We start from the raw sequence: 11,113 nt of genomic DNA, 5'->3' as shown, positions 1-11,113 counted from the left end.
TTCCAGGCCTCCGACAGGCCCTGAGTAGGCCGAAGAGCTGCATAGAAAGCATCTCTAAGATTTGCAAGGGAGGAAGCCCAGTTTTAGATGGCAAACACCCCTTTCAGGGAGGAATCTCCTTTCTCCCTCTCTTTCTGCTCCGCCCTGTCACTTCTACAGACTAAACAGCCAAGCTTGGCTTTGGGGTTGTTAATTTTCTGCTTTCAGGCAAAGTAACACCGTTACAGATGAGTCCCAGCTGCTGGCACCAAAACCTCAGGCTAGTGTAAAATTTCCAACTCCTCAAACTCAGAGTAACTTCACACACTTTGATGACAAAAGCCTTCCAGAAAAGCAATCTCAGGGGGGTCTTTGAAACTTTGGTGGATAGAAGGTGAGGGGAGGGTTCATTTACATGAGAATAAATATACTAATTGGTTTTTACAAATCAGCCTGTATCCCTAATTCACTTTCAGCTCACCTGGGGTGGAGAAGTGCTGTTCACACTTAGGAAAAACTATTATTTAAAGTCTATACAAATCCTTTGGAGTAATGGGACCACAATCCTGGTCCCATTAGCAAAAGAGGGAGTGTTCTCAACTAGACCTAGTGGCAACCAGTCCAATAAGTATTGTGGATCCAGCATTATTATTGCTTGGAGAGATTTTTGCTATAGGGTGCATGCGCTAACCAGAGAAACAGAAAGAGCAAAATCAACCCCTTTGGGGTGAGGGGGGGAGGGTGGTTGGCCACACAATCCCTTCTTCATTCTCTTTTCGAGATCTTGGGCATGCATGCACACACGCCCAGTGTGTTGTAAGCTGCAGGATCCGGGACTCAAACTGCTTTTGACTACATAGGAGTCCAGCAGTCTAACCATTACACCATCTGCTGGTCCCCCGGATATAGCATTATTAAGTGACGCTTTCTTTTGTGTTGCTTTTTCATGAAATTAATTTCCTAAAGCAAGCATGGTTGGCTGATCTGGCATCTTCAGAGGCCAGAGGAGTGCTCTTTCAGGGTGAGCTGTTTGCTCTGAAGTGAAGGCACCAAAAACCAGCCAGGGATGGTCGAATGACAGTCTCAGTCACTAAAGTTTGCGAGGCCACTGTTCCCTTCTCCATCCCACCATCCCTAAGACAAATTGCCCCTGAAAATCAGGCTCCCTCTCAAACCAATGGGCTGCTTAATCATCTGGCCCTTGGGAAATCCATCTGCACCTTATTTAGGGCTATTAACAAGCCTTTGAAATGAATACAGTGCCCAGAGCTATACCCAATTTTAAAAAGTCAAGTTCCTGGAAAACCCAGGTAGAATTAAAGACTTGGTCCTTGCAGGTAGAAACATTCCAATGCACAGCATAGTGCTACTTCTAGAACATGAGAGAAATCTTCAAAAATGTGTACTATTTACAAGCTATGCATTAAATTTTTTTCCACCAAATAAATACTCATACTTTAATCCCACTTTTCCACAAATGTTTTAAAGTCGCGTTTTATACGTGGGTAGATATTTTCACCAAGGAGTTCTCAGTCAAGTCCCCCAGGTTCTGGTCATCAGTCACATGACCTTTGTTTTTGGCTGTTGAGTCCACACATTGGCACAGTTGGCCCAGCTAAAAGAGAGCTATGATTTAGACACAAATAAACTAGGTTTTTAAAATTTAAATGGAAGCTAGAGGTTATGCTTGTGCTCACTTTTCAGTAAATTTCTGGAAGCACTTAATGTGCTTTGTACCCAAACCTGTCTGCATGAGATACTGGTTCATTGTAAGTGTTGAGTTTTCTGTTTGCCAAGCACTGTTCCAACCCTTCCTGTTTATTAACTCAGGTATTATTCCCAACCACCCAGTGCGAGCTGTTATTGGACCTATTTTAAAAAGAAGGTAAACCAATGCTCAAGAGGCTAAATAATTTGCTCCGGGTCACACAGGATTGGGAAGTGGGCATCCTGTCATTAGAACTCCAGGTCCTGGAGATGATCTTGTTTGTTTTCTTCTTCAGTTCGGTCGGGCTCTGCCACCGCCTAGGCGCGCCAGGACAAAACCTCGCACAAGCTGGCTCCTCCTCATCTGTCCCTCACTCCGGTGTCTGGGAAGACGCTGTCACTCAGGAGCCTCTGTCAGTAACAGTAGTTCTCAGAGGTTAGGGCTGTCTTTGGTAAGGTGATCTCAAAACAAATTTACCGGAGTGCCCCGGGCGAGTGGAACTAAAGAAGCCGAGAAAACACAAGCGCCCGCCGGCTTAATAGGACCTGCGAGGGGAAGCAGGGCCGGGGCTGAGGGCCCTTGAGACTCAAGTGCTGAAAACAGGATCTCAGAGCACCAGCACAGAGACCGAGGCAAAACTTTTAAACCGCTCTCAGGGTGAGAAAAAAAAGGGATCAGAATTTGGGAGGCATTTCATGCGAAGGAGTTAGGGACTCAGGGAACTCTCAGGTCGCCTGATTCTGGTTGCTTGTTTTCCAGGGGAGACCTGGAGAGAGTGAATTAGGGAACAGGGAGATAGATATAGAGGAAAGTGTGTGTGTGTGTGTGTGTGTGTGTGTGTGTGTGTGTGCGTGTGCATTTAGAGGACAAATTGAACAGAGAAACATGAGAAAAGTTAAAAATTGCTTTGAAACAAGACCTACTGGCTATAGTGTGCCCTCTTTTACTTAAAATCAGACTAGACTGGTTTAGCTCCTCACAGAAAAAAAATGAAAATATAATCTGCTTTCTATTATCTTTACAGAGAAGTGAATTTTCTAGATGCAGAAAAACTTGTTTATCCCATATGTACACAGGTTGTTAGAAACGAGGTTTGAAAGCCTGGCACAGGCAGATGACAAAACTCGGCCACACCTGGTGTTGTAAATGAATACCTACCAAGGTTCTAGGGCCGTAGATGATGTATTTAAGAATTTTACATTCTGAATAGAAATACAAATTTGCCTTAGAATTTAGATTTCTAAACAAAACAGGTTTCCATTGAAATGACCTTTACGTCATCAGCCTGTTTGGGGCAGAAGCTTGATGACAACACACTAGTGTTGATGGACAGACCACGCCAGCGAAGTGATGCGCTTAGCTTCCTTTCTTAGTAAATTTGACTCACCTTAAGAATTCTGCAGTATTGCCAATTCTCCATGCTTTTCCTAGAGGAAGATGCCAACTATACATAGATAAATCCATTTAAATTCATTTCCACCTCTACCTGTGGACACTTAGGAATTTCCCAATAAAAGGAGTTCTTCTTGAGATTTTTGCTCATGGTAGATGACTTCACAATGTGCTAAACAATGTCAAACTGCTATTTGCTCTGGGACCCAGGCACACCTAAGTAAACACATTAGTACCTGCCAGAGAGGCTGGAAGAATTTGTGGAGAAGACAGCTGAGGAAGACATTGGCCTCTGCTTGAATTCGAAGACTCCCAGGAGAGATCAAAGGGCCTAAGGAAGGACATGTAGCAGCCTTGGGAGCAGAGAAAGCAGCCAGTCCTTACAGCATTCTCCCCGTTTCAGCACATGGCATAGCCATTCCCTCTCACAGGCTATCTCTGTACTAGGTTTATAAAAAATGGCTTTGTTTTTTCTTGGCAGTGAAAACTCTAGGCCCAAAGATTGTCTTTTATCAATTTAATCAGTTTAATGGAGTGACTAGATGGACGGGTGGAAGAAACATCTTGATGACTTGTCTTACAAAAACCATGTTATTGCTCATTTACTCATGCTCTGGATTAGGCAATGAGATATTCAACGTTTAAAATAAAACCTTTTTTTGAAAAAAATTTCCAGATATGGTATTGTGGGAGAAGGGTTTGGAAACATGGAAATGAGATAAAATATTATGAAGAGAAAAGCACAATTAGGTACCTCTTCTAACTTTAAGTCAAATGTGTCTTTGGTGAGGTGATCTCAAAAGAAATTTACCGGAGTGCAGTGAGCACTAATGATGGAGGTCACTTTTAACATCCCAAAGGTTCTCTGCCAGTTGTAAGAGTAGTTGGGAACGATGAATTTCTGCACCCTGTCTGCTCACAAAATATGGGAAAGAGCTCAAAAAAAAAATTAGACAATAAGTGGATATCCACAAAGTTCAGGCTTAGAATTCAATAACCTCAGCATGATGATTAGAGAAAACTGACATTTGACATTCCACAATATAAATTCTATAGTAATATAACAAAAAAAGTTACTCATTGTTTTGTTTGATAACTTTCTATGTGCCTCAGAAAGAGGCTCAGATTCAGATTGTTTATCTTTACTAAGTTATTATGTCTTGATTTTCTGCTTTCATAGCCCTGTTTGTTTTGGCTTTGGCCTTGGTAAAGATTATCATCATTAATATCAAACAAAAACATTTTAATTGCAAACACACCAAGGATTTCATTGGAAAGCCTAACATGTCAGCTACAGCAGTGGAGGTCACATGAAGTCTTTGGGAAATATTTGCTCTATTTAATGAAGAGACTTCTATAGGCAACTTATTCCAAACAATTTCTCAAGTTACCCACTAAGAGAGAGAGAGAGGATTTGGTTTGCAAAGACTAAATAAAATCCATCAACCAGTAAAGTCCATGAAGTGATAAAAGCATTCTACTGCTTAGTCTTTAATAACACAAATTTTATCATACATATATATATATATATATAAAACCACAAAGTGAATGAAGTCACCTGGTCAATTATGATATTTCATTTTACTCATGTAACTAATCTGATTTTTTAAAATCATATTTGTAAGTGTATATGTTTTGGGACAAATCTCTATTGATTATCAGGAACAAAACATAGATAGAAAATAAGCATGATTAATAGGTATACACCACACAGACATACTTATGCATGTTCTGCTTAGATAATTTGAAGTGCTTTATCACTTATATTTGAATTAAAATTATTGCTCTAATTTAGAATTCACTAATTAACCACACTTGTGAAAGAACTTTTGGAAGAGAATAGTCAAAGGGAGTCAGATTATTCTACAGACCATAAAGTGATCCTTATTCATTTCCCAAGACTTTATTTTCAGGGTACCTGGTATTTGAGAGCACAGTCTTGTACCCATTCATACTCGGCTGGCTCTGAGTCCTGGCTCTATACTTACCCGATGCCAGGACTTCTCTGTTCCAAAGGATCCTCTTCTCTAAAATAGAATAAACTACCTCTTACTGGTTTGGTAAGATGATGAGTTACACATAAAATGCTAAGACTGGCTCATTCCAGTGCACTTTCCCAGGCACTATTATTGTTGGCCTCCTTATTTCATAAATGAGGACACAGGACTGAGAAGGAACAGTGACCAGCCCAAGGCCATGCAGCAGCAGCATGGGTTCCATAGAGGCTCAGTACACTTCCCACCAGCTTCCCTCAGACCTTAAATAAGATCATATATCGGTATCAGTTTCCTCAATCATCCTTTCTGCATCTTAAATGTATTTTAGAAGACGGGGCTGGAAGGTGATAATGGATAAGGGTGCCAGACTCCCACATGGCCCACCACGGTTCAAGTCCCGGACCTCGCGGCTTGCTTTCTCACTTTCGCTCTCGCTCTCTCTGTCCCTCTCTGGTCGAATTAAATACACACTTGTGAAAGAACTTTTGGAAGAGAATAGTCAAAGGGAGTCAGATTATTCTACAGACCATAAAGTGATCCTTATTCATTTCCCAAGACTTTATTTTCAGGGTACCTGGTATTTGAGAGCACAGTCTTGTACCCATTCATACTCGGCTGGCTCTGAGTCCTGGCTCTATACTTACCCGATGCCAGGACTTCTCTGTTCCAAAGGATCCTCTTCTCTAAAATAGAATAAACTACCTCTTACTGGTTTGGTAAGATGATGAGTTACACATAAAATGCTAAGACTGGCTCATTCCAGTGCACTTTCCCAGGCACTATTATTGTTGGCCTCCTTATTTCATAAATGAGGACACAGGACTGAGAAGGAACAGTGACCAGCCCAAGGCCATGCAGCAGCAGCATGGGTTCCATAGAGGCTCAGTACACTTCCCACCAGCTTCCCTCAGACCTTAAATAAGATCATATATCGGTATCAGTTTCCTCAATCATCCTTTCTGCATCTTAAATGTATTTTAGAAGACGGGGCTGGAAGGTGATAATGGATAAGGGTGCCAGACTCCCACATGGCCCACCACGGTTCAAGTCCCGGACCTCGCGGCTTGCTTTCTCACTTTCGCTCTCGCTCTCTCTGTCCCTCTCTGGTCGAATTAAATAAATAAAGATAAATAAAATGATTCTTTAAAAAGACTATTTTAGAAGAAACTCGAATTGGGGGAGAGATATACCTCCATGCCTACAGGGGGCGCTGTCTGTGGTGACATCTGGAACGTCTGTGATCCCCAGTGGGAGGGTCCAACCTTTGGAGAGTTAGGAAAACAAGATTGGATTGCAAAATGCTGAATTCAATTTTTTTTTTCTTGTATCTGTGCACTGAAAGTTAGATGTGCGGAAAGGGGCGGGGGGGAAGAAAGAAGTTAGGAGAGGGGAAGGAGTGAAGGCTTCATTCACAGCTTATAAGAAAGAAGTTGCAATTCCAAAGACAGGACTTGCTCTTCTCTTCTTCGCTTCCCACTGCGGTGGCTTCTTGGTGGTCGTTTCTTCCTGAGGTTACAGGATAAACAAACCTGGCACACGTTGTAAAATCCTCACGGTGAGGAGCTCCTGCGGCTTCCAGCCTCTCTGGGGCTCTACTGTTTGGCCCTGCTAAGAGGTTTCATGTGTGTTGTTATTGTCTTTGCGCTCCACCGCTTAACCCTTGTTTCACGTGCAGCAACCCCCCTTCAAAGAAGCTCACCCCACCTCAAGGGACAGATTGCCCTCTTCTTTTATCTTTGTATTTGGAAAACAAACCGAAGCCAAATGAGGCCTTGAGGATATTCCAGTCTGCCTGGGACCAGTCTAGTTCAAGAGAAGTGGAGTAGAGACCAGCGAAGCCCCTGGGTACCCCAGCATCATGCTTCCCCAGGAAGGGAGCAGCTGGGCAAGTCCTAAAGGGAAAGAATTTGGGCTAAATTACTCCCAATCCTTTAGAGAAATTAGCAAATGTGAGTGTGTGTTTGGTAATATCTTGTAATAAGAATTCACTAGATTGCAAATTCGACTGCTGAGTAAAGGTATGTAAATTTCACCCAGCACTACAGGTATAAGGTAGTAAAAAACAGGAAGAGAAAGGAAAAATGACGCTGATGAAAAGAATAAAGGACAGGTAACTTCTGGGTATTCTTCACTTCCAATCACGTGTGAAGTCTACACGGTAGAAGTATCCAGTTTAATTCAGACAAAGGAAAACAGCCTGTTTTCTTCCCTTTAAATTGGCCTTAAAGAAAACATACAGATAAGTGGGCCCGTATGACGTCTGCATTTAAGTATGTCTCCTCTTTATGTCTGTACACATACCTTCAAACGTATTTTTCCAAATGAAAAATGAGGACAAACTTTGTTCATATAGAAACGTATTTTTAATATCAATATTACAATGCCAGGATCTTTGCGCGGTGTATGTACAATGTCATTCCAAGTTTAAAATATATTTCTTAGGTTTACATTTTTAAAAAATGAACGTACTAAGACTATTTACAAAAAAAATACATTAAATACCACTAACAAACGCAACGTGCCCACTTTGCTTTAGACAGGAATGAACTTCTTCTGAATATGGCACAAATTGATCACCGTAATAAAAGTCAATATATAGTAAAACCAAAGGACAAAGTAAGGAAGCTAGACCTTAAGCCACTCGCAGGTCCAAAAAATAAAAGTTCAAAGCCAAGGCTTTTTCATTTGAGCGTGCACAACCGTTTCCAAGAAGTGTCTTTGTGAGTGCGTCTCCTTTCCTTTTGTAAACTTCTCGGTCTGGGTTCCTAAATGTTAATGTCAAGTGACCTAATCTAAAGGTTTAGGCGAGGGGCGGCGTGTAGGTGGGTCTTCCTGCCGCGTGGAGACTGTCCCAAGCGCCCGCCTGCCGTTACTTCTCCACCACCTCCTCCACGCAGGGGAGTTTGCGTTCCTCGGAGGAAATACTGTCCACAATGGAAGAAAGACATCGAAGACTGCTCGAGGCCGACGCATCTATGCTTGTCCCTCCTGAGCACAGAAAACAAACACAAACATACACACAGGACATAGCACCCAAAGGAGAACAGACAGCTCCGCTGCGGCGGGGCGCGAGGCCCCTTTGGCAGCGCAGGCGAACCAGGTTACTGCGCAAAGCGCGCCCTTCTCGCAGGCGCGTCCCGGCTCTCGCTTGGAGCCGGTTCTGCCCGGAACCACACTCCAGCCCCCTCCCGGGGGATGTACTCCAGCATAGCCCAGTGCCTTTTCTTTTACGTTACCTTCCTTAGTAGTTATCACAAGCCCCCTGGAATGATCCGAAACACTTGGCCACTGGGAGCTGCAGGTGCGCAGGAAATCCGCGCCCTCGAGCTGCAGGGAAAACCGAGGCAGCAGCAGATTAGGGGGAAAAAAATCAGTTCCGGGGGGATGCAAAGGGGGTTGTTTTGAGGGGGTGTCTCCCTTGCTTCCTCAGGCCGGGTACGCATTTCCTGCCTATTTGCCTGCACCCGGGCTTCTTGGGTCATTGGGGGTTCATTAGAGAGGGAGCGGGAGGGGCGGGCGAGAAAGGGGGAAGGAGAAAGAGACCAAGCAGCTGGAGGTTAAGGCCCTGAGGAAAGCGTTTAATCAGCCTTTGCGTCTCCCTGCCCCAGCAGAATCAGGGCTTACATTTTCTTGCTTGGGTCTGTAGCTGAAGGGGTCCACCCCTAGCTCCTGCATTTTCTCCTGCTGATCCAGCCGGTGCAGTAGGTCCTGCAGCCGCTCAATGTAGCTGATGGCGCTCCGCAGAATCTCCACTTTGGGCAACCTCTGGTTGGGGTTGGCCACAGTCCTCCGCTTCAGTGCCTCGAAGGCCTCGTTAATTTTCTTTAGCCGCCTCCTCTCGCGCAGAGTGGCCCGGTTCTCCGCCGGTCGGTGGGAGCAGATTTTCTCTTGCAGGTTTTACAAGCCCAGATCAGACATTGGCCTGGACAATGGGGAGGCTGCAAGCCCGGGGGTGCCAGGACGTGTTCCTCTCCACTGCTGTCGCTTCCAGCTTCCGGGGGTATTTGGTCCTGGCAAGGGGACAGGGTACCATCACTCCCTGGATACAAAGGGGAGCCCTCTGCCACTTCTAACGGCTGCAGAGTAACATTTTCTCCATCCAAGTAGAAGAAATAGGAACCAGTTTCAAAAAGGTCCATCATCATGTTCTCCTCCTTGGCCTCTGACTCGGTCTGAACTGGGTGATGGACTCAAAAACCCAGAGGAACCACCCAGATGGCATTTAATTAGTGCGGTGACATAAGTCGACCCAGCTTTATATATAGTAGCTCCTGAAACTCAATCCAACTTTTAGCTGTCATGGAGCATCAGTCTCCCAATGTGATTACAGCTAGTGTTCCCTAGAACGTCTAGTTTGAAAGAAAAGTGAGAAGTGTCACCTCTCAGAGTGATGTGACAATCTGTATTCAGAACAGGGTCAAAACGAAACAAACAAACAAACAAAAAACACAGAATCAGGTAAGTTAAAGCATTGAACGCTTCCCCACTGGACAGTTTAGATGCGAACTTACTTACAGGACAGCTTCAAAACAACTGGGGATTAACACTGGCCGTTCCCCTCCCCCTGGGCTCATCTGAATTCTAAGTATAGACCTATGATGAAAGATTTCAAAGGCAATACCCATTGCTCCAAAATAGCCTGGTTAGTATTTGCAGAGTGCTTCAGCTCTTTTCTCTCTCCTTCCTGTCAAAAAGATGCTATTCCTGTGATTAAAAAACCATTACAGTCCTTCAAAGGTTATATATGGCTTTCAGGCTTCAGCCTCAATAGAACCAGGTAAATATCTTTCCTCTCTTTTGCTAACACTGTAAGGTGTTTTGGGAGCTGGAGGGGGTGGCTAAAGGGTGACACATCCCATGCTACTGTACGAAATGACTCTCTGGATCCTTCTGTCAAAAACTCGGCTGCTATCTTCTTCTTCTTCTTCTTTTTTTTTTTTTTTTGTGAGTGAGGCAACCACTCTGAATTCTGTACCCTTTTACAGTGGAGCAGGAATACATATGCGATGAAGGGGTGGGATAGAGGTGGGGGATGCAGTACATGCAATAACTCCTCCTTCAAGCTAGTTTTACTGAAAATAAGACTCACACCATAATTACATAATATTTCAGGCTCACTTATGGCCCACTCCAAGGTGCCTCCTTCCTGAACAGACATGCTGACTATTTTTCACTTGCATTTTCACTATCTATTAACTTCAGATAAGTTGTTTGATAAGATTCGGATGAGAAAGGTAGCCATCAAGGCACTAGCAAGGAAATATTTGTGATTACAGCTTAACCATGGCCCAGCACACACATGTATGGCTCTTCGGAGACAGTACAATAATCTGAAGGTGAGGAGCAGGCCTAGATTTCAGAGAACCCTCCTCAAGACTTAGATAGGTTAATTTCTATTTATGTGCCCATAGCTAATAGGTCTCAATTTCTTCAAGATATTGGTGGTTGCCTTAGAGAATTTTGGTGAGGATTCAAACAAATGAGAGCACGCATGTGAACCGTACAGCATATGGCTTCTGGGTGGGCATTAGTTATCATCAATAGCATAAAGCTCTGTCAGTGCCGAGAGCAATTATTATGAAGGAAATAAAGCACAGCTATTGAAGAGGTTCCTCCTTCTTTGCTGTTGTTTTGTGTTTTCTCTTTTCTCTCATTCTCCTTTCCATTCTTGTTCTTCTTTCCTTCCGAAGTTCTGGAAGGACTCTCGTCACCTGTGGGATGACAGTCAACCTAGGTTTTGACTTTTATAGTCAGTGCCTGGAAAACTAGATGGAAACCCAAGGTCTTGTTATTTCACACCAGGCTGTGATGATTAAAGGCTATATTCTCTATGACTTGTTTTTTGTTTTGTTTGTTTGTTTTGTTGTTTTGTTTTTTAATGGATTGAGTAAAGATAAGACAAGGAATCAATTGTCAGGCAATTTAGGAGCTAGCTAAAATTTGGACTCAAATTCCTTATTCTAGAAGATAATTCTCTACAGTTTCTATTGAGCCACAGACTTGGAATGTTGTCCTGACATTTTGGGCTATTTTTATG

At 43.4% G+C, this 11,113-nt stretch overlaps 1 protein-coding gene across 1 annotated transcript; it reads right to left on the bottom strand.

Moving 5' to 3' along the window:
* Window positions 1–7,945: 7,945 nt before the first annotated feature.
* Window positions 7,946–9,221, bottom strand: MYF6 (myogenic factor 6). The gene is given in 4 exon segments (XM_006142867.1): window positions 7,946–8,064; window positions 8,313–8,403; window positions 8,701–8,928; window positions 8,931–9,221. Coding segments are annotated over 4 exon segments (729 nt in total).
* Window positions 9,222–11,113: the final 1,892 nt, after the last annotated feature.

The sequence above is a fragment of the Tupaia chinensis genome, unplaced genomic scaffold (genome assembly GCF_000334495.1).
Source record: "Tupaia chinensis unplaced genomic scaffold, TupChi_1.0 Scaffold000085_1, whole genome shotgun sequence".
NCBI classification, from domain to species: Eukaryota; Metazoa; Chordata; class Mammalia; order Scandentia; family Tupaiidae; genus Tupaia; species Tupaia belangeri.
This window is presented reverse-complemented; position numbering and strand designations above follow the sequence as displayed.